The 24081-nt window shown below is 36.0% G+C and overlaps 1 protein-coding gene and 1 long non-coding RNA gene across 2 annotated transcripts in view; one reads left to right on the top strand and one right to left on the bottom strand.

Annotated features, from left to right (window-relative positions):
* The window catches only part of LOC309632532, a 38206-nt gene extending 14742 nt beyond the window's left edge, over positions 1 to 23464 (bottom strand). Inside the window, exons 1-2 of the long non-coding RNA XR_014246957.1 lie at positions 19967 to 23464; positions 9058 to 19651 (exon numbers count right to left, since the gene is read on the bottom strand). This is a non-coding gene — a long non-coding RNA (uncharacterized lncRNA). The remainder of the gene's footprint in view (positions 1 to 9057; positions 19652 to 19966) is intronic.
* SAMTOR (S-adenosylmethionine sensor upstream of mTORC1) overlaps positions 6645 to 24081 on the top strand; it is an 83163-nt gene continuing 65726 nt past the window's right edge. Inside the window, exons 1-2 of the mRNA XM_082400085.1 lie at positions 6645 to 8561; positions 23473 to 23614. Coding sequence (XP_082256211.1) covers positions 7970 to 8561; positions 23473 to 23614 — 734 coding nt within the window. The 5' untranslated portion in view covers positions 6645 to 7969. The remainder of the gene's footprint in view (positions 8562 to 23472; positions 23615 to 24081) is intronic.

Raw genomic sequence — 24081 nt, 5'->3', positions numbered from 1 at the left:
AAACCAAATTAAGAATTTAAAACTTTGTCTATCACTTTCTATTTTAAAGTTATGGACACTGTTAAGAGATATAGTCAAGAATTCTTTGATATCTCTCTTTCACTTTTATATATCTTCTCATTTAACAGATATGCTAAGTCCTTGCTATTTTTACACTAAATTTATCTAGGTAGCAAAATAAATAACTAGTTTGTATCAAATTTCCACTTACTTTATTTTATAAATAGTACATAAATAAGAATTCCACTGGTTTGCATTCTCTTACTAGTAACTGCTAACTTCATGAAAATATAGACAATCTCTCTTTTTTTTTTTTTTTTGCCACTGAAGCCACAATACCTAGCAGAATGTCTGGCATATAATAGGGCTGAATATATTATTTTTAACAGATTTATTGAGGTACAATTAATATACAACCAAGAACATGTATTTAAAGTGTACAGTGTGACAAATTTTTACATCTGTACAGACTCATAAGACTATCACCAAATTCAGGGTAATAAACATATCCATTGCCCTCAAAAGTTTCCTCATGCTCCTTTGTAATCCCTCCTATCATGACTACTGACCCACTTTCTGTCACTATGGATTAGTTTTCATTTTCCAGAGTTCTATGTAAGTGAAATAATAAAGTATGGTTTGTTTTCTGTCTAGCTTCTTTTACTCAGCTTAATTATTTTGAGATTAATTTTTGTTGTGTGAATCAATAATTTATTTCTTTTTATTGCTGACTAGTATTCTGTTGTATGGCTAAACCACAGTTTGTTTATCCATTCATCTGCTGAGGGACATTTAGGTTGTTTCATTTGGGGCTGTTACACATAAAGCTTCTGTGAACATTCATGTATGTCTTTATATAGATATACACTTTGATTTCTCTTGGGTAAATACTTAGGAGTGGTATGGCTGGATCATATGGTAGGTGTATTTTTAGTTTTTTAAGAGTGTCAAACCGTTTTCCAAAGTAGTCGCACCATTTAACATTTGCACCTGCATTGTGTGAGAATTCTCCTTTCTCTATGTTCAAGGCAATACTTGGTATGGCCAAACTTTTAAATTTTAGTCATTAGCACTGATGTGTAGTGGTATCTCATTGTGATTTTAATTTGCTTGCCCCTAATGACTAATGATGTTGAGCACTTTTTCACGCACTTTTTGCCAACTATTTGCCCAACCCAAGGTCATAAAGATTTTCATCTAAAAGTTTTACAGTGTTAGGTTTTATATTTAGGTCTGTGTTCTATTTGGAGTTTAATTTTATATATGGCATGAAGCAGGGACTGAAGAACATTGTTTTGCATATGGATGTCCAATTTTTCCAGCAACATTTGTCAAAAACACTATCCTTTCTCCACCAATAAGCTTTGCAACTTTGTGGAAAAACCAGTTGTCTATACATGTGTGGGTCTATTTCTGAATGTTCTCTCCTGTTTCACTGATCTATTTGTTTCTCTTTATGCCACTGCCACACTGTCTTGATTATTGTGGCCATATTGAGATCTCCAACTTTGTTCTTCATTTTCAAAATTGTTTTGAATCTTCTGAGTTTTTTTTTTTTTTTTCCACATGAACTTTAGAATCAGCTTGTCAAGTTCTACAAAAAGGCTTGCTTGGATTTTGATTGGGATTACCCTGAATCTTTACATCAATTTAGGGAGAATCGACATCCTAACAACATTGAGTCTTCTGACCCATGGCTGAATACATTTTTAAGGGATAAAAGAAGAATTGTTGAAGTTCAGTTTTAGAATAAAGAATTTTCAGAAGCTCTAGGTAAATTAGAAATATCATGTTTATTAAAATATGGGAGGAAATTTTGATTTGGCTTTTCAAAAAACATTCTAATTATACTTTTAAAATTTGGGGGCGTTAACGGTCAACTTTAGGAAATGTATTGTAATTGCTTCATTCTTTGACATATAACACCTTGTAATTTCAGAACTAATACGAGATTTTGGAGCATGCTCTACCTTTAGAAAAAGAAAAAGGAAATGGTGATTTGGTGACAAACTTAAAATCTAAAGGGAGACTGATGAACATTCAATAAAAGAAAGTCTAGATATAGCTTCCTGCATCCAGGCAATTTCACTTTTTCAGGCTCCTTAAAAACAAATAATACCTATCACATTCATTTGCTTTTGTAATTTTTTAACTTTTCAAAACACTTTCAGTTCACGATTTTCTTTTATTCATACAACTTTGTGAAGTAAGAATGACAAGTCGCCATCATTGGCAGCTGAGGAAATTGAGGAACTCAGCATATAACAGATCACCAAAAGTCACAGTGAGAGCTAGTGAAAACTGCTTTCAGGTCACCTAATTCTCTTCTGAGATGTTTCTTCACTAGACACTTCTGTGCAAAAAATAGAACTCACTCTAGCTGTTCGAATAGAAAAGGCATTTATTAAAGGATGTTAGGTGTCCCCCTAATCTCCTGAAGGACCAGTGAGGCAGACTTGCAGACTACCCAGCCCAGATCAACACCTAAGTCAGACCCAGTGACTAATGTGCTAGGTCAGACCTCACTACCTCTGTTTTTTGGCTTAAAGGGCAAATGTTGGACACTAGAAGACAGGACCTCCGTCACTATGATCCTAAAAGACCCACACCAGCACAGTCTCCCTCAACGAACCAAAAGGTTCCCTGTAGCTTCTGCTTCATTGTTCTGCCCTTTTCTGAACAGACAGGTCACTCCAGAGAATATGATTAGCAGAGTCCAGTCACTTATTTGAGCCTACATTCATAATGGGGGAAATTCCCCAAACATAAAAATGAAATTTAAAAGGCAGTGAGTAGCCTCAACATGGCAAGGTACATGTCACAAAGCATTCTTAAAATCAGTTGAGTCACCGAATGACAGTGGTTTGGGGGTTGACAGGGATCTTTTAAATTGCCCGTATTTTCCAAATTTTAAGCCATGACTCATTAGAACACCATAAAAATCAATGTAGTGTGCTCCATAGTTTTAAAAATTAAAATAGAATTGAAAATACCACCATGGATTGCACTTAGGGAAGGTAAGTACTGTCTGGTGAAACTTTTGTCCTAATTGTATATGTGTGTCTACATGTCTATATATATGTATATGTACAATATATATGTATTCATACATATGTATAATATATATTTATATTTGTATATATATAGTGCATATATATATATATATATATATATATATATATATACATTTTACATTGGGGCTTGAGATGTACATCCCAAGCCCCAATGTAAAATGTATTTTTTACTGTGAGTCATGGTGAATATAAAAAATTGAAAAATGCTAGTCTAATCCAATCTCTTCATTTTACATTTAAAGGAGAAAAAATAAGGCTCAGAGAAATCAAGTACCTTGCTCTGGCGGTTAGCATAAAGCTGGAATCAAGATGCAGAAAATCTCTCAGTCCTACTCTGCATTATAAGGACATTATCCATCACCTAGAAGAATACTTCCCATTTCCTATGTAGATCTTCTCCTACATTAGCCTTGTTGTGGTAATTAAATGTATTTCATAATTAGTAAATCACAAAAATATTGTAAATTTTATAGTTGCATTTGGAGTGAGGCAGTAGTTAATTGTTACCACTTGGCTGTAGTTAATACTAGTCTTAACACCATTCTGCATATTAACTCTGGAAAGACAGCTAACCTCTGTTATTTTAAAGATTTTTATGTTGGCAGATATGTTAAGAATTGCAGGTGACACATTGTACTAGTAACTATAAACAAATTTTTAAAGAAAATAATTTTATTTTCAATAAATAGAAGGAATTTTAAAGTTGTAATCTGCCATACTGAATGAAAACATATCAATGAAAATATTTCTTTTCTTGCTAGTTCTCTGCTATGTTTGTTTCTATCCAAACATTAAATACATATTCCAAAGTTTCTATGATTTGAAATAAAATTTGAAAAACAAAAGCTTTTCAACGGTTTCTCTAAATGTGCCCAATTAATGATACATCTACACTTTAAAAATTTGAATTACTAGAAACAAAGTACTTAAACTTCATGGATATTTTTATATTAATGGGTAAGAGTTATACAAATAATATATAAATATTTAAAAAAATAATATAGATTTTACTTTTCTGGTCCTCATTTTAACTGAATTACTAAAAATTCTATTTCTAAATAGCCATGAGCCAAAGATTTAGCCAGCTTGCAATATCTCTATCTTCAATAATAAAGAGGTTCATCAAGTCTTTTTGCACTATTGTACACCACTGTGTATTTTATAAACAGAAATTTAATATAAATACTTCTATTACACATTAAAACCTAATTGCTTTTAAGATTTTGATGATAAAGAGGGTCAAAGAGGAGTAAAAAATACCAATGATTAATGCTTTAGATAATCAAAGAACCCCAATTTCCATTGTGTAGGCTTCTCCCTCCTACAGGAAAACTCAATATATGTAGCAACGAAAAGTACACTTTTGCAAAGTGCACCCAGAATCTTTCTATTTGCTAACTCAGCGCCACCACCCAGATTTTGATATGGATTCTACAAGTTTACTTTTCATCACCAGTTAATATGTTTTCAACTCATACTGAAAATAGAATGCACTTTATTTTTACATGTTGACTCTTCTCATTGCCTGTGGGAACTTGTTTTCCTTACAAAGAATATAGTTGCAAACAAAGAAGACACGGTATTTTTCTTGCCAAGGATATTTTCCTATACTGAGTGGTTCTTTGACATAGGAAGCTTACTATGACATACCAAATGTGCATGGGAAAGGGTGCAAAAGTCCATCAGGTAAGGTAAAGAATGAGGATGAGAAATTTAGTTATCAGGGCTTTAGTTTAGTGCAGTCTTTAGAAATGTCTCTTCCTCCCAGACTGTTTTGTCCCGTTCAATGAATACTGTTTTATTCCAACATCCCTTTTCCCAACAGCCATTTAAAATAATGAGAAAAAATTTTTAAAGATATTTACAGTAAATGAAATTCTGTCACACATAGAGAGGGTAGGGGGAAGATGTTGATATCTTCCTGAGCATAGGATATGCTCTTTGAATATGGCACTAAACCTACTTTCTGCAGTGAATTCTTCTTACCAGCAATTGGGACAATTATTTTACTTAAATGGAAAATCTTGTTACCATTCTTCTGCTACCTTAACAGCCAGAAAGCTTTTCCCAATATTACTAATCACACTGGAGGAAGATTATAAACTCCTTTTTATACTGTGGTCTATGGCTGGTTGCCATAGGCCTCCAAAGAAAATTCAGTATTGATGTATCTCAGGACATGTTGGCCTTTGCCCTATGTGAATTCATTCAAATTTAGAATAAAATCTAGCTGTTTAGTTTCTAATCTTGAGTTGCTTCTCGAGAAAGTATGAAATCAAAAAACAAATTAAAAATGTGGAGCTCTTCAATTTGCTTGAAAAATGACAACTAGATAGTCTTAAATAAGTTCCTTTTACTTGCTCTTATATTAGTATTTAGTGTTAAAAATTATGCCAACCAGAATAGCCAGTTAAGAAACAGCAGAAAATTCCCACATGTTTCTTAAAAATAGAGACCTTTAAAAAAAATCTCATTAATGACTTTGTAAATGGTACTACCTATAGTTGGTAAGGGTGCAATCAAATAGACACTCACAGTTACTGCTGGAGGTGACATAAACTACTACCACTTTTCAGAAAAGACAATTTGACAATATACATAAAAAACCTTAACATGTTTGATCCTTTGATTCAGGAATTCAACTTTTAGAAATTTAGTCTAGTGAAATGTATAATTAAAGAAATGGACAAGCATTTGTGTACAAGGGTGTTCATCAAAGCATTACTTGGAATACAGAAAAACTGGAAAAAACCTAAATATACAATAGCTGGGAATTGGTTACTAAAACAATAGGCTATTCATATAATAGATTATCACATAGCCATAAGAAATATCTCATTTGAAATAAGTATGTACAAGCAAAGGAAAAAAAAATCACTGTTATCTTTCAATGCTGGGTTTCCAGGTGACTTTTACTTTTTTTCCACCAGCTTTATTGAGATGTAATTGACACATAACATTGTGTAAGTTTAAATTTAAGGCATCCAATTGACTTGAAACTTTTATAAACTGCAAAATGATTACCACCATAGTATTAGCTACCACCTCCATCCCATCACATAGTTACCACTTCTTTTTTTGTGATGCAAACATTTAAGATCTACTCTCTTAGCACTTTTACTTTCTTTACTCCTTTCTGTATTTTCCAGGTGTCCTTCAGTGTAATCTTTACTTTTTAAAAGGACTTTAAAATTCATATGCTAGGGCTTCCCTGGTGGCGCAGTGGTTGAGAATCTGCCTGCTAATGCAGGGGACACGGGTTCGAGCCCTGGTCTAGGAAGATCCCACATGCCACGGAGCAGCTGGGCCCGTGAGCCACAACTACTGAGCCTGCGCGTCTGGAGCCTGTGCCCCGCGACGGGAGGGGCCGCGATAGTGAAAGGCCCGCGCACCGCGATGAAGAGCGGTCCCCGCACCGCGATGAAGAGTGGCCCCCACTTGCCTCAACTAGAGAAAGCCCTCGCATGAACCGAAGACCCAACACAGCCAAAAATAAAATAAAATAAATAAATAAAGTAGCTATAAAAAAGAAAAGTGCTTTAAAAAAAAAAATTCATATGCTAGTAGTCGCATGGAGGGAAAAAATTTTTTTAACTACAATTTAGTACAGATGAAATTTAATGTTCTCTTTACTATGATTATAATTTCCAAATATTTGCACCTCTTTCTGCCTCCGATAAACATTAAAATATGTAAGAGCCAAACGAGGTTATGTCTTTTCAAGCTCCCTTTTTTCCCAAATGAAATCCCCCCAAATAAGACCCCATATTCTCATGAGGCATATCCTCATTTTATTAGGCATGTCCATGTAATTTCTCCTCATAATTACAATTAGTTCTTATGAAGTGTATCTTGTGTTTCATCTGCTTCTTCTCTGTGCGGGTAGGGACATAATCTTCCATCTTAAATTTCACCAGTCTTCTCCCTTCACTTCCTCCCTCTTGCTCCTCCTATGTTCTGGAGAGTGTATGCTACGTTCTTCAGGGTCTTCTTTATTCAGAAGGTGCCATACAAAACGGTTACATAACGCAGGCTTCATTCATATTTATAAAATTACTGATCAGATAGTTACTGCAACAATTTCCAAACAACATCACGTAACTGACAACTGCAGTGCGGTGGGTGGAGTGCGGGGGCTACAACCTAACACAATTCATTAAGGGCTCTCAGCTGGTTGACTCTCTGACACTCCAGCAGTCTCAGTACCACTTTCGAAGCTAATGTGGAGTCCCTCTCTCTCGCTCTCTCTCTCTCTGGAAAGCAGCGTTCCACCTTTCTGGGGCAGAAGTCAGTAACCATATTCCCCATAAGCTTCCCATGAGAAGACAGAAGAGGAGGGAGGTAGAACAGGTTGCCAAACCCACTTAGGCGTTCGCATAGATTAACCTACCAATTAAAAGGCGGGAGGTCACCCAAGCCAACTTTAAAAGCGCTCAGAGTTCTGACGCAAATTAGACCAAGGCAGGCTTTCTCTGACACCCGGGCCACCACAAAAGTTCTTGAGGGCATCTGTTGTGGATTCCCCATCTTTTCTTTCCCCTCTTCCATCTTATATTGTTTTTATTGGCCCGCTCCTCTCCCCAAGTTCTGTTTTTCGCTCAGCACTAGCACTAGAGGCATTAACCATTGTTGGCCCGTGAATTAAGCCAGTACTTGGCAGCCAGACCTCTCCTTGCGCCCACCAAAGCATCCACGCCTGGGTCCCTTAAAGCGTAAAATTCTAGTGCTGCCAAGTCACCTCTAAAGCGCTTCTCAGGCCTACGCAGCTAAAGGGAACCTACAACCGACAAGGTGCAGCGGGGGCTCAGGTAGAGGACCCTGGCTGCAACACACCAGAATATAACTCGCAAAGGGGGGAAGAGCTAGAAGACGAAAGAAGGCTGGGCGGTAGAAAGATGCCCAACCTAAGCAAGCTCAGACGCGCAAGCGCGTGGCTCACGGCGCGTCTCCGTGGCCTCACCACAGCGCCTGCGCACAGGATCCCCGGAGCTGCGGGGAGAGGAGAGGAGCAGTCGGGCCTGGCGCTCCTACCGCCTCAGCAACTCCAGCCTGCAAGCTCCGCCTCCTTCAGCTGCTCGCCTTCCCAAACAAGCGGGTGCGTCCCTGGTGCTCTCCGTCCATTGGCCCTTGGCCTTTTCCGTTTCCGCCCAGCCCTCCAGAGTCCACCAATCAGCTTGTGCGTTTGGGTAAGTGGCCACCTCCTAGGCCGTCGCTCCAGGTCCTCTGCCTCCTCCCGCTGCTGCCTCCGCTGCTGCCTCCTCCTTCCCCACCTCCTCCGTCAGGCGGGTGGCTGCGGGGGCCTGAGGGGCGGCGGCGGCGGCAGCGATATGGAGCCGGGGGCCGGCGGCCGAAGCGCTGCTCGCGGGCACGGGGCCAGGCCCCCGAGCATTCCGCCGCCCAGGGAGCAGGAGCGGAAGCTGGAGCAGGAGAAGCTCTCCGGGGTGGTAAAGAGCGTCCACCGGCGGCTCCGCAAGAAGTACCGGGAAGGTAAACAGCGAGCTGAGCGGGGGGAAGGGGAGGCCTCGTCGCCCCCAGCCCCTTGTCAACCGCTCCCCTCCCCCCAAGGGGCCACCATTACAACCTGAAGGAGCTGCACGTCAGCCCCTAATAGGGCCGCTCTCGCAGGTCCGGACGCCCCCTTCTCGGTCGAGTACTCGGTTGGCGTCAGGCGTGCTCCTCCCGCCCCCTTTTCTTCGAGGGCCCTTCAGGAGAGTTCCAGGCCTGTGGAGGAGCCGAGTGCCCACCTCCCCCATCCCCTGTCCCCAGCCGGGGTGCTGAGATTGTTGTCACCACACACACAAGCACGTAGATCCTCACACAGGAGGTGGAGGTCGCTCGCTGCGAGAGACATGAAGCTAAAACACGAAGGCAGGTAGAATCCATTCGAGAAAGACGAACTGAAAGAAGCCCGAGTTACCCTTCGCTGCCTCGCGCCTGATCAGCCTGTTTGATTTGCTGCCCCGTCAGACCCCCTTCCTAGTACCTAATTCCTGCGGCTTTAGCCCCGGCCGGAGCTTCCTCGCATTGGCTTCCAGGGCTGCGAAGTCAGCAGGCCTTAGAGCTGACTAGACTTCACCTTGTTAAAAGGGGGAGGGGTTCCATCCTTGCCCCCCCCCCCCCCATTCTTCAAATGCTGCATCTTAGGGTTTACTTAGGCGGGAGAGGAAGAGATGTGGGGCAGGTTCTCAAAATACTGTTTAGATTTGACTAATCCGTAACTACCAAGCCTCCTAAGGATACAGATCCCGGTGAAGCCGACCGTCGCTGGGAACCCTTCTTATGGAAGGTCTTGAGCAAAGGAAGAAGCCATAGTAGCTTTTACTTGGGCCTGAGGAAGGTTTATAGTTGGGATCTACAGTTATCCTTGGTATTTTAAAATATAGGCTCTTTTACAGAGCTATTTTATAAGAAACTAACAGTGAAAATTCCCAGTTTTTTCATGTGCTCAGGAGACATTTCTTCTAAAGATCAAAACGAGGGATAACTTTCTTCTTCTGTCTTTAGCTTAATTGCAAACAAAAGTCGGCAGTCTTATACTTAGTTAAGTTAGGATTAGAAGCAAAATTATGACAGTGAAGGAACAGATAGGTAAGATCATGTTACTTTCGAGTTACAAACACTTTTCAATTACTCTGGAAGATTAAAACTAAGTGTCTTTTGTTCTCTTGAGTGTAGGTGATGTGTTTCATTTTTCAAACTTTAAATTCAGAGTTTTTTCCCCTTGGCAACTCAAGCCTCGATTTTTTAAATAGCTGCTTAAATAGTCGTCCTCAAAGCTAACCTATAGTTATTGTTTAATAGGTAGCAATAGAAAGAGGCTTATCGGGCATACTGAGATGTTGAAATTTGTTTTTTAAAAGAATGCTTTAAACCCCAACCCACAATTTATTCAATAAAATGAGTAGTTACCATAGCAATCGTTGCATCATTCTTGATATTCAGAGAGTGCACTTACATAATGGCATTCAGTGTAGGTTCTTGTGTTGTTTGGAGAAATGAGCAAGTAAACGGACACACTTTATCATGCTATTTTGTATAAACTTAAGCAAGTACATCTTTTTAAAGAAAAATGGGTAACATATAATTCAATTTCCATTTTTACCTTTTTATAATTATTATTCATTATTAACTTATTCATAAATGAATAGATTCCACTTAATATACTACTAATGTGTCAACATGTCTTCAAGAGCTGTTTATATTTGCTTAGTTCTCACATGTTGAAACATGTCTTTAAGCCTGAATATTAACCAAGGGAACACTTGTTTATAATGAGAATTAGTATTTGGAAGTTATGAGAGCTAGAATAGATACATGTAGTGCATAAGTGAATGATCTAGTGTGCTTTAGGACAAGTAAAGCCCTGGCAGTCTGTAAACTTATGAATGAGACTGTTCTTTAGGCATTTTAATGCCCTGAATTCCACCAATGATCTAGACTTCTCTAGGCTTTACTCTAATGATATACAAAGCCCCATCAGTGAACTAGCAAAGTAAAAGATCCTTAAGAGCATGGCCTTTCTACCTTTATTTCTGACCTGTAGGTCAAATCTTAGTTGTGATTTGACACAAATCCATGAAAAAGCCATCTATGAAAAAGTCTGGTTATGCACATAATAATACCAAAGAAGTAATTTTTAGTGCTTTCCTTTGGGGTCTTAGTATCGTTATAATATCATTTGCAAAGTCATCTCTGGTTATAAAATAATAATATAAATGGTGCTTAGGTTCTAGGTCAGGTTACAAAGGCCTATTTGATCAGTAACATGCCTGCACTGTAACACCAATAACTATGGAAACTTTACTCCTTTTATAACAATATTCCTATCAGAAAATGCAGTGAAAATTCCAGCTTAGAATCTTGGAATGTTAAACTAGAAGGAACTTCAGCATTTATCAGTGATTCCCAAACATGGATAAACAGTAGACTCATATGGGTGCCTTTTAGAAAATTACTCCATTCCACCTCAGATGTACAGTTTCAGAATCCCTATCTGGTGCTTGGAAATTGGTCAGCCAGATTTGGGACTGATAATCTAAACTACTTCCTTCCTTTTTACACATGAGTGAGCTGCATCCTAAAAATAGTAAAATAACTTGCTTGAAGTTTGGATAGTTTATCATTAGCACAGAACATATTTTATGGGAATAATGTGTTTTTCTTTCCAATTCAAAGCCTAATGGTGTCTCCAAATGTTGTTGGAGTGGGAGGGAAAATGGGAAGCAGGAAGTAGCCCTAGAATTTGTGTTGGGTAAGAGGATGTAAACTGACGGGAATGGGGCAATCCCTGGGATAGGTATGGTTCACTGAGTTAGGGCTATGTGAGGTGTGGGTTTCTTAGGGAGTTATGGCAAAGAAGGAAATAAGTTGGGGTAGAATAAAGAAGGAGGCAAAACATTCACTGGATAGTAAAGACAGGAGTGAGACCTGGATAATGAGTGTAGGGTTGGATAATATAGTTTTCCCTTTCCTTATCTCTGGTAGTGGAATTGAACATGAAGCCGGAATAAGATTGAAAATAAGATTTTTCTGATGTGGTAAAAAAAGGTTTCTCTCCATCATTCCCAGTCCATTTGTCCAAACTGATGCTTGTTGTGGCAGTGAGCAGGCTTGGGGTAGGGGGTAGTGGATAGGATTGTAAAGACTAGCAGGTAAGTTTAATGCACTCTTTTACCACTTTTCCCCTCTCTGCTCCATTTTACTGCCTGTCCTGTGTCACCACTTAGAGATCCTTTCCCTATTTGTATAAGAGTAAAGTGAGAACTGGAGATAAACGTCAGTGTTCCAGGCAGTGCTGATATCTGAAGTAGTTACCAGAAGGAAATGGTAGGGAAATGTTTAGCAATGGTGATGAGAAGGGGTGTTTCTGGTATCAGCCATTTATAGATAAGGGACAGTCTTTTAGACTGAGTTTATACAAATGGAAATATGCTTGTAGATGTAGGTGTTTTCTGTCTTTGCTATACAGAATTTTCAAAATAATGGCCTTGATATAAGACAAAAATATTTTAAAATATATCATAGGATTGGAAACAGCTTTTAAATAAGAAACAGCTAGTTTTTCTTTCCAAACAGGGAGTTTGGAACAGGGAGTCATTGTTTAGTCAAATCTGCCTGATAAGTACATATCTAATTGAGAACTGAAGTAGAGCCGTGTGTATTTTCAGTTGACTTTGTATGATTTTTTCCATAATCCTAGTCACATAATCTTATTCCTGTAATGATTGTTATTATGCTTGGCATCTCTTTTTAAATTGAAAGTATCCGTGTAAAAACTACAAGAAAATGTAAAGGCTACAGCTGTTAGGAATAAAAGTATGATCCCCATTCCATTTAGTTTTGATTTTTTAACTTATCTTGTGAATGTCTTTACTTCAGCAATTTTCATCAACTTAATTAAGTCTCTGAATTTACTTATTCTATATGCCAAAACAGGTTAAACAAGTTTGTCACATAAACCCGTGTAGGTTATCAATCAGACAAAAATAAAAATGCACGTTAACCTGTTAACAGTGATATTCTCAAAGTCATGGTTTAATGGGAGATCTTTATTATACTTTTCTACATTTAAAAAAGTCAATCTTATTAGTAGCAATGATAATATTATAAAAGTAGTTAGAGTAAGTAAGACAGATTACTGATACTGAAACAGAAAAGGAGAACACAGAGTAGGTTGGTTCTGTAGACTAAGTCTGGAAAACACTGTGTTACGAAGGTTAACAGCTGTGAGCAGCATTTTAAGAGTCAACTACTAAATAGCCTAGTTTAGATGTTTAATTCTTATTTATTATTGAAATTATTCTTCCTTGTTTGAGACAAAGGGTGAGCTAGAATAGCAGTTTAGGATAAGCTGAAAAATACATTTGTGATTGAGTTTTCTTTAGCATACATCTAAAATGAGAATTGTAGGGGGGAAGGAAAAAAACCTTTGAATTAGAAATAATTTTAAACTAAAACCAAAAGGTCTAAAAATGAAAGAATAAATGTATCGTTAGAGTTTTTCCTGAAACAAAGTTTTGAAATTGTTTTTAAAATTAGGATAACAGACTATGTGTTTTTAATTGAAATTTTCTAATTTTTTTTCCTTCGGTGGCTTTCAAAACTGTTTCAAAATACAGACCAACTCCATGACCCCAAGACACTTTTCACAGGTTCTCCTTGTTTTACTTTTTTATCAAGTGAAGTTTTACTCTTTTTTCCTTACGTGGTCTTTTCTGATTCTGATATAGAATCTGAAAGTGCTGTTTTTTGTGGTAGAATCTTTGCTCAATCAACAAAATAGGTGAAAAATGTCCACAGAAATGCTTGTTAACTTTGCCCTAGGAGAGTTTGAACTGCCATTCTAGCAGGGGAAAAAAAATGAAAAGAGTTTAATAATTAGTAACACTAAAAGATAAAAGGAACATTGATAAACAGTCAGCTCAGTGAGGTACACATAGTATATTAACTATTTGATTTTGTTATTTCTAGTCATCTTTGTATCTTTTTAGGAATTTTTTGTATTTCAAAAGATACGGTAAAACTAAAAAGTATTGGTATAGATCCTTTGATTGTTTTGTGGGAAAAAATATAACAACAAATGTAGTGGATATTAGCCTTGACTCCACATCAGTATCATCTCTGGAACTTTGTGGAACACAGGCATCTGTATTATTTAAAAGCTCCATAGATTATACAGTGGACAAAAGGGTTGAGGAACACCTAGCTAAAGTACTATAGATTGGAGTAGGAAGGAATCTAGAAGAAAGTAGATCAGCTAGGAGACTCTTACACTAATCTATTTTTTAAAGGTGAATAATAGCATAAATAACAGTGGTGATCATGAAAATAGAGAAAGATAAGTCAAATAGGCAAACATAAGTCAAAGTCAGAGTGAGCAGTTTTAGTGAAAGTAAAGGGGAAAAGAGTCAATAATGATGCCAAGATTTCTTGCCTGGAAAAATATAAATAGCCATTTTCATCCAGTTTGGAAATGTCTGTGTTGAGGTGGGAGCAGGGAGAAAAGAGTAGACAGGCAGGTTGGCTTGTCATAGGGATAGTGGTAATGATTTAGTTTGGAAGGTATCCCTTGGAAGTGAAGGATTGGAAACTCTCTCTTGAAGTTGCAGCTTTGAGGGCAGATGAATGACCCAGTGGAGTGATGATAATGTATAACTGAGGACAGATCCTTGGAAGATACCAGTAGTGTCCAATTTTACATAAGTACTGCCCATTCTACCATATGCTCCCATGGCACAATTGCCTTGCTTTTATCATAGTTATCACTTACCAGTTCACTTGTCTTTCTCATTGAATTTAGTTACTTGAGTAGGACTCTGCCTTTTATCTTTGTATCCCTAGTACCTAGCACCTTGCCTTGTAGATTTAAGGCACACACACACAAAAGAAAAGCTGATATACATATTTCCTTATAGTTTGAGTCTAATCTTTTTGTATTCAGAACTTTTACATTTTAACTTTGGATACAAATTTTTTGTAATGAATTTATGATCATATCTTTTTAAGTGAGTATATTAGATTAACCTTTTGAAAATGGTCCAAATTATCATTATTAGTATCATTCCATTTTTTTATTAAAAAAACTGTAAATAGTGGCAAATATAGATAAAAAAAAGTTTTTGTTTTCAGAAAATGAGAACTAATAAGGATATTGTGTGTGGTATAATGTGTCTTTGTGTGTGTTGGTATTAAGATGATAATTTTGTGTATGTGTATATATATTATATACTCTAACTTCACACACAAAATTTTGCAACCCCAATATCAATTGCCTAAATTTTGGAGGTGAAATTTGTACTAGTTGTAAAATCCAAACATCTGAGAACCACTGATCTAAACTGTACTAATTTATTGTGCTTTAAGTGTAGATATATTGATGCTCATTGCAAGGGTTATTTTAGAACCCCATGCCTTTAGAGAGACATCTGAGTATCCCCTATTCTCATTTATACAGAAATTGCTCTACTTATATAGAAATTCCTATTCCCATTTATATAAAAATTTAAGTCCCAGAAGTTTCTCCATAAGTCCTTTGCTTACACTAAACAAGAGATCTGTGTGGTGGTACACATTACGGTAAAGTTGTTTCACAGGGGAATAACAGATACTGATGCCATTGATTCTAACTTTTCTTGATTCTTTTCTATCTCTTGTACAGGGTGTGTTCAAAGTTTTACATTTCAATTAACTGTTTTTATCATAAATATGTTTATAATAAGAGAGTGCTCCATGCACAGAAGATGCACCATGGGCCAAACTGTGTTTATAAATGTGAACTTTTATCTATGCAGTGTTTTGTTTTTTAATTAAATTTGACTCTTCAGTTTGCCCCAAGTCTCAGTTGCTCTGTGTATTATTTCACCAGACTTTTGAGTTTACAGTCTTGCCATAGACCCATGGCTTTAAGCCATGGCTGCACAGTGGATTCATTTGGGGAGCAGTGAAATAAACGACCAGTTCCCACTTCAGACCAATTAAATGAAACTTCTAGGTGATTCCAGTGTGCAGCCAGAGTTGAAATCACTGCCAGAAATCTGACAAATAATGCAGTTGCAGAGACTAAATAACTGCATTTGACTGACAAAAGACCATTTGTTTGTGGCTAGTAGAGTCAGTGTACTTTGCTTTAGTGCAAAGCTTTGCTCATATCCATGGAAGTTCATAAATTAAAAACTCATAAAGAGAGGCAAGGTGGTATAGCGGTTATGAGCGTGGACTTTGGCCCTTGACTGCCAGGTTTGATGTGTACCCTTGAGAAGGTTACTTAATCTCTCTATACTTCAATTTCCTTATCTGTAAAGTAAAATATCTGCCTCAATGGGCTGGTATTAGAATTAAATGAATTAATATTTGTAAAGTACTTAAAACAGTATCTGGTACATAGGAAGCATTACTTGTGTTAAATACATAATTTAAAAAATAAAAGGTGTATTTGTAGCTACCACCTGGATGCATTAAGGGCATTGAAGATTGAATGGTTTCTGGAATTTCTATCTAGACTGTTCTATAGTGTCTTTCTTCAGTATTAGGATGGTTGTAGTGTTTTTTCTTTTCTTTTCTTTTTTTTCTTGACCCCCTTTGCTTTTTGTATTTCTAACTTTTTATGTGAAAGGTCCAACTTTTTTAGCACATTAGAATACTAGGTTTTTCCCCTTATCAGAGAAATGACTAGTCGCAACACGTTAGGTGTAAGATGCAGGTTTGCAGGTGGTTCGTTTGTTTGATTCTCAGGAGCTGCTTCAACACCAAACATCTTGGATGTTTTTGTCCCACCTCTATGTGTGTCACTATATCAGATGCTCAAGAATACTGAGAAAGCTGGTCTGTGTGTGGTTTAACTATGTTCGTGAGACAATCTTGTCCTGATCACTTTGTTTTAATGTCTTGGAATGGCTGCTGAACTTGTTTCCACTTGGTCATGAGTTTCTCTGCTTACTTCATATTAGAGAAAATGACCTTTAAATGTTCTTTGAACTTGAATTTGGTAATCTGGTCATCTATTTGGTAATATACCCAAGTAAAAGTGAAAATTTTCTGAATTTCTAAAAGTTTAAGACTTGTTTGTGATACTCAAGGTAACTCCTTGTTTTTGTTTTCAGAGTATTTGATGACCCTCAAATTTAATGAAATATAGTTTTTATTTTGTAACTTATGCTGTGTTCACAGCACGTCATATTTTAAAATGAAATTTATTGAGGTACAGTTTATATACAATAAACTACACACAGTTAAAGTATATAATTCACTGGGTTTGGCAGATGTATACACCCTATACATCTTTTACCACAATCAAGACACAGAACATTTCTGTTGCCCCCCAAATTTCCTCGTGCTCCTTTGCGTCATTCTCTTACTCTACTCTTGGTCCCACTGATCTCTTGTCCCTGTAGATATGTTTTCATATTTTAGAATTTTATATACATGGAATCATGTGATACCTTCTCCATTGCATTGTACGCCATTTAAGGACCACAATAGTGCAATGTTAATCTTTGGTATCGTGACTCACAAGGCTAAACTGACAAGAATGACATGCTTTTCTTATCTTAAATTGGCCTCAGATTTACACTTGCTAAATGTCTTATCTTCTGTGCTTTATATTCTGTCTTTTTATACTGAGAATTAGAATGGAGTTATTGAAAAAATAATGTTATTTCTAATGTACTTCTAAACATCATATGGTCCCAGCATGTAAAAATGCATGAACCTTAGCACCTCTTATTCATTTTATTCATTTACAAGTAATTCTTTATCTATGTAATGTGTTACCAATAATTTCTTCTTAATCTTATAGATTTTCCAAAAAGACCCATGTACTATAATCAAAGAATTTAATAAATGTGATTGCATTTCCACTTGCAAGTTTGTTTGTTTTTTTTGACAATAATGTGAAGTGAAAAAAAAATGATAAATTAGCTTAAAAGAGTGGAGAGTCTTCAGAAAATTGACTTTGAACCTATTGGTTTCCTAAACGTCTTGTAACTAATATTTTGAGAACACTGTTTGAAGTATTCAAATTTTACTGCTTATTCATCACTATTATCTACTGACAGTTATGATCTGTAATTTGAGTTTTACTCTAGCAACTATTTAATTTGTAATTTTTGGTGTTTCTTATAATTTTTGAGCACGGTGAAAATTTAAATATTTTCTCCCCCATTAATGGGGCACCATGATTAACTTCTATAGCTTATATAAGTTATAAATCAAAAGTAGTCTTTGCCTTTCAGTTTATACTTTCTAATGGAAAAAATCACACCTGGTTTTAATAGAAAACTCTCTATATAAACAAGTGACAGAGTACTATAAGGATGGCAAATGCATATAGGGGGGAATTGTAAGATGATCAAATGGGAGGCAGGTAAATCCTCTTGAAGAATATGGGAATTCAGTTATGTTTTGAAGGAAAGAAATTTGGTATACCAGATGGCATTAGCGAGGTTAATTCAAAAAGGAAGAATAGTATCCATTCTAAAGAGACAGTTTAGAGATTCTATTGGTTCACCTGAGTTTGGACCTGTAATACAGCTGTTCTTGAGCAACAATAAATGACTCCTTAACTTATTATACTTGGTTCTTACAAAGACAGCTGCAGTCAAAGTAATAATATCTTAACTAATCACAAAATTCTTAAAAATGGAACTCTTTTTTTTTTTTAACAGCTCTATGACGTATTTATTTTATAACTGGAAGTTTGTACCCTTTGACCCCCTTCACCTATTTTGCCCACTCCCCTACTCTCTGCCTTTGGCAACTACCAGTCTGTTCTCTGTATCTATGAGCTTGCTGTTTGGTTTTCCTTTTTGCCTTCTTAGATTTCATAGAACTTTGTCTTTTTAATCAACTAATGAATGTTCTATTTTTTCCTAGTTATTGTCTTTTCATAGGAAGTAACTTATATTTATTCTTCAGTTGTTGCATATGTTTGTGAAGGTAGTTTAGTTAATAATTATGGTATTATCCTGACAGTAGGACCATGCTTCAGAATAATTTGGTTCATCCGATTTCCATACTGAATTTGGTTTGGCAACTTTAAGTTGACATCACTTGTGTTTTGAATTATTAATTAATTTTTAAATTAGTGTTTTTAAAAATTTAAATGTAAAGAGAATATAATGAATAGAAGTCATGTTAATGTGAACTTCATTCTACAATTTTATGAGACCATCAGGTGACTTTATCTTTAAGACCTGGAAGAGCTTTAAGTTGATCTTAAAACGATGTATTTGAACAAATGAATACTGATTTCTTCTCTAGGTTTGTTATTTTAGTCCGACTATAAAATGTGTTTATTAACTATTAATTTCAAGTTAGGCTGCAGGACATATATATATTTAATTGTGCTTTCTAAATATAATTTTTTAATTACCCAGATTTCTCTGTGTTAGGGCAAAGTCAAATGTATGCATTAATTAGAGGTTTTCCTCTCCTTCTCTCCATTCCCTTCTCTTCTCCTCCCCCCCCCCTTTTCTCTCTCTCTCTCTCTCTTTAACTAAGATACATTCGTATTTTTATAGGATGCCTGTAAGAAATAAGAAAATAGATTATTAATCACAATGATTTTGAGTCATCACAAATACCAATATATAGAAATCATTATAAAGCTAATTATTAATTCATTGAGACCTCCGATTGATTGAACTTTAATACTTAAGCATTTCTTGTTCTGTTGAGTAGATTTTTGATGCAGACCTCAGGAAGTTCTTAGTTCTTGATTTACCTTTCAATAATGAAAAAGTATTCCCTTTTAAATAAGACAATCTTTTAAATATTGGGTGACCTAATAACTAAAGTATAACAACAACCAAAAAGTCCTCAGAATTGAGTTTTAACATATTTTTTTGCATATGCAGTTTGACCAAGTTAGCAGCAGAGTTTTGAATTTGTATACTGGGCACTGGTGAACTTTAACTTTTTTTGACTTTTAGAACCCAAATCATAAATTATTTTGAAAATACAGTGATTAAAAGGTAAATAGCATTATTTTGAATACTGTAAAAACAAATAATGGGCTGTTATGAAAAAAACCTGAATTTTCCCATTCTGTTTTTAATAAATTTATTTATTTTAAAAATAACCTTTCGGGCTTCCCTGGTGGCGCAGTGGTTGAGAATCTGCCTGCCAATGCAGGGGACACAGGTTTGAGCCCTGGTCTGGGAAGATCCCACATGCCACGGAGCAACTAGGCCCGTGAGCCACAGTTACTGAGCCTGCGCATCTGGAGCCTGTGCTCCACAACAAGAGAGGCCACGATAGTGAGAGGCCTGCGCACTGCGATGAAGAGTGGCCCCCACTTGCTGCAACTAGAGAAAAGCCCTTGCACAGAAACGAAGACCCAACACAGCCATAAATAAAAATAAATAAATAAATAAAATTAAAAAAAAAAAAATAACCTTTCAAGGGTATTCTGGAAAGTGGAATTTCTGAAGGCTAACTATATTTTTTGTTCAACTTTGTAACCACCAGACATGTAACATAGTATATACCTAGTAGCTGGGGTTTGATACTTTTTGTTGAATAAATACATGATTTAAAAGTTCTGGGTCCAGAGTGGCTTACATGGACCATAGTGAATATATCAGGTTCATATCTCTATCAGAGCAGATACCACATTTTAATACATCTTCTCCCCTTCCTTTGATGCCAGTGCTTGCTCGTTAACTTTATTATTCTCTGTAGTGTTTGACCTAGAGTATTTTTTCAGCAAATCTGTTGAAGGAATGAAAAGTATGTACAATTGCATTTAGTTTCAATTATATATTAAGTGTACTGACTTTATTAATCACATTAATCTCAGTATCAGCATATTTAGAGAGTCTGGAGACTCTTAAATGTTAGTGAAAACATTAAATTGAAGTTTGCAATCAGTTTGATAGGCTTACAGACAAAATGTGAATCCTTCCTCAAAACTTTAGTAGAGCAGATAGTAAGCCTTAAAACTACATAAAAAATTGAAGTATTTAAAGAGAATTTAGTTAAATTTAGTTTAGAATTTAGTTTAATTCTAAATTTAGTTTAGAATTTAGTTAAATAGTTAAAATAGTTAAAGAGAATTTTGAGTGTGAGAAACTAGAGGTCATCTAAAAAGCTGAAGGGCAGTAGGTTTCCATATATGTATAAACTCATCTTTGTATCTCATAACTAGTAGAATAATTCTAGAGTAAATTGAGTTTCACAGTATACATGTCATAGTAAGGATTCTGAGAATTTATAGTAGATGCCTTTGGCGGCTCACATAGCATACCATTGGTCCTGGGGTGTGGTGGACAAACACTGTGAGCCCAGAGGCACTCGGCCCCGACAGAGTCCCATTTTAAATGTGTGTTGCTTTCTTTTCTACTTTTCACCTTTTTCCAACACTGATGGAGCCCACTGAGGGCATCCCCTTTTTCAGTGCCTAAGTGTAGACTAGAGGTACAGGTTGTTAACAACCTTCAGTTAACGGGGGATAGTAACTGATAGATAAATGGTCCAGCCTCCCATCCTTTCAGTATACAATTCCAGAGGCTTTCTGTATGCTTTTGTGTTGCCCACAGCAGCAGCCTCAATAATGCACCCTTGTATTAGCATTTTCTCCTCCCTTAACTTGTTCTCCCACTCCCTCACTCCTGTTTCATAGGGTTCCCTCCTAAATAGACTACTTGAACCCAGGTCCTTGTCTTAAGTTGTACCTTCTGTAGAATCTAAACTAAGAAGTCTTAAAAAAAGGAAATCTGTTTAAGTATGTTAAACATAGCTTTTCCCAAACGTATTTTTTTAAAAAATTTTATTGCATTTTTATTTATTTATTTTATTTATTTATTTTTATATTTATTTTTGGCTCTGTTGGGTCTTCGTTTCTGTGCGAGGGCTTTCTCTAGTTGCGGCAAGTGGGGGCCACTCTTCATCGCGGTGCGCGGGCCTCTCACTATCGCGGCCTCTCTTGTTGCGGAGCACAGGCTCCAGACGCGCAGGCTCAGTAGTTGTGGCTCACGGGCCCAGTTGTTCCACGGCATGTGGGATCTTCCCAGACCAGGGCTCGAACCCGTGTCCCCTGCATTGGCAGGCAGATTCTCAGCCACTGCGCCACCAGGGAAGCCCTTCCCAAACGTATTTGATCATAGAACTTTTGTTTGAATGACTTCTATTACCAGAAAATATAGTAAATTTATGTATTTATAATATGTACATTACATAAGACAGTGAAACTTACATATTCAAACAATGGACCTTTTAGAGTTGATGATATCCATCTCAAAAAAAAGATAAAGCACCTTTAAAATAATACTGTACCTTAATGAATCATTTGACATCAAGTCTGATGAGTAAAGTCAGGAATAGTCTTATGAACATCATAGGTTTATTAAAGTATCATTAATCAAAATATTTGTTTCAAAGACTTTACTTCCTGTAGTCCTACTTAGATACTTGATAAATAACTACATCTGAAAGATGTTACCAAAACTGAGGGGTTTTCCTTTGAGAATGTAGAAAAATTTGTTTGCCTGCTTGTTTTCAGTGGACAGTTATTGCCAACCTGCTGTATAACAAATTGAGAGCCCTGTCACTACACAAATATTAGTGATTAATGAAAACATTATTGTATAAGAACATAACCATGAAAAAAGAGAAAGCTTTTCATCCTTTTGGGGTTTAAAGTCAATATTCAGACCAAGGCTGAGACTGATACATATTCATCTTAACTGAGCAATGTGTGTGTGAGGGCATGTTTGTACCCTTATTGCTCTTTCTGGTATTGGTCAAACTAGAAGGCTAATAGTTTGGTTTTAAACTCAGTACGTGCTGGGCTAAGTGCTTAAAATAACCAGTAAAGTTTTTCAAATTTTGAATAGATGTGTTGTTAACTTTGAACTATTATAATTCCTTTTCTGTTAAAAAAAAACCCAACTCTTAAATACTGGAATCTAATTGTCTCACCTGGGGAAAGAACTTGACTATAATTACCATCCCCAAATTTGGTTGTTGTGTTTTTGTTTTTAAGTTTATTCTGTCACTAAACAATTGCCTATATTTGAACATGTGGCAAGAGAACCTAAATTATGTCTAAGAACATTGATTGAAGCCAACTTGATAATTTTTGTTTACTCTTTTACCTTTACAATTATGTAAATGTTATTTATTTGGCTGTGGCATATTCATACCTTTCTTTATCAGAACTCACATTGATTTTTCAAATTAAATATGATGACTGATCTAATTTAAAAAGAAAAAAGGTAGTAGCTGGAAGTAATGCTGTGGCCAGATAATGTAGTCAGCTTATAATTTTTATTCATCTTATAAAGACTCAAAACTTTGGAGAGGTTTCCAAGGTAATTTCTCTAGCAACGTTTTTGCACTAGGATTATAATTTTTTAAGTGTATGCCTACAGCAAGTCCAAGTGTATCAATACACAGCCATTTAACTTGCATGCTAATTTATGTTGCCATCTCACCTATCAACCCCTTTTAATATAGAAAACTGATAAATTTGTAGAGATCCAAGAAAATAACATACAAGAAGAAGGATTAAGTGGCTTCTCTGTTGCTGCAAGGTCATATTGCCCAATGGTAGCAGGACAATTAATGTTTGAATGCCCAGCCATACTTGTCCCCTACCAGGATGTTTTTGGTTTATAAATTGATAACTTGTATATGTCTACTTATATTTATTAGTTTTATTCAGCTTCACAAATCCATCTGTTTAAAATGGTAAAATTTATTTGGTTATCAAATCATCATGGTTAAAATGATGAATCTATTTGCATAAAGGAACTTCGAAAATTATGAAGTTTAAACTTCACGGAATTTTACTTCATGAGTTTGCTTTTATTCATCTTTAAATAATTGTAGATTATGCTGAAGCTTTTAAGAGCCTGACGTATTTTAAGTCAACTTAATTTATTTTTTTCCTTGTTTTTAGTGGGAGATTTTGATAAGATCTGGCGAGAACATTGTGAGGATGAGGAAACACTTTGTGAATATGCTGTTGCAATGAAAAATTTGGCAGATAATCATTGGGCAAAAACTTGTGAGGGCGAAGGTCGTATTGAATGGTGTTGTAGGTGAGTGTTTTTATGAACTAACATTTTTGGTTTCTAATGTATTATTTAAATTCTTAAGTCTAAATAATGCCGTATATGATTCATTGTACCAAAATAGAAATGTTTTAAAACAGATGATGTCTTTTAAATAGCTTCTCCCCATTTGCCTCACTTTCTCTCTGTTTATTTCATTCACCTTTTTTTAATCAAAATGTTTTTCTTTGATATAACTTAAATTTCTTTGTTTCAACTTTTTAAACGTATAACTTTAAATACATTTAATATGTTTAATTAAGCACTGGTACATTTAAAATATGAGATTTAGCACTTGACTCATCATTAATAAGTTATAGTATAGAAATTTCTTTAGACAATTATATTTGGATTCAAGTAAAAATGAATACTTTCAATTCTTTAAAGCTGAAAACATCTTAAAAGTTTCCAAATCCTGAATTTTTATATGTGATTCAGGGTATTCCAGCACTTAT

This window comes from Balaenoptera borealis (assembly GCF_965194805.1).
Source record: "Balaenoptera borealis genome assembly, chromosome: 7".
In the NCBI taxonomy this organism is placed as follows: Eukaryota; Metazoa; Chordata; class Mammalia; order Artiodactyla; family Balaenopteridae; genus Balaenoptera; species Balaenoptera borealis.
Note: the sequence above shows the minus strand (reverse complement) of the source record. Positions and strands in the feature narration are given on the sequence as shown.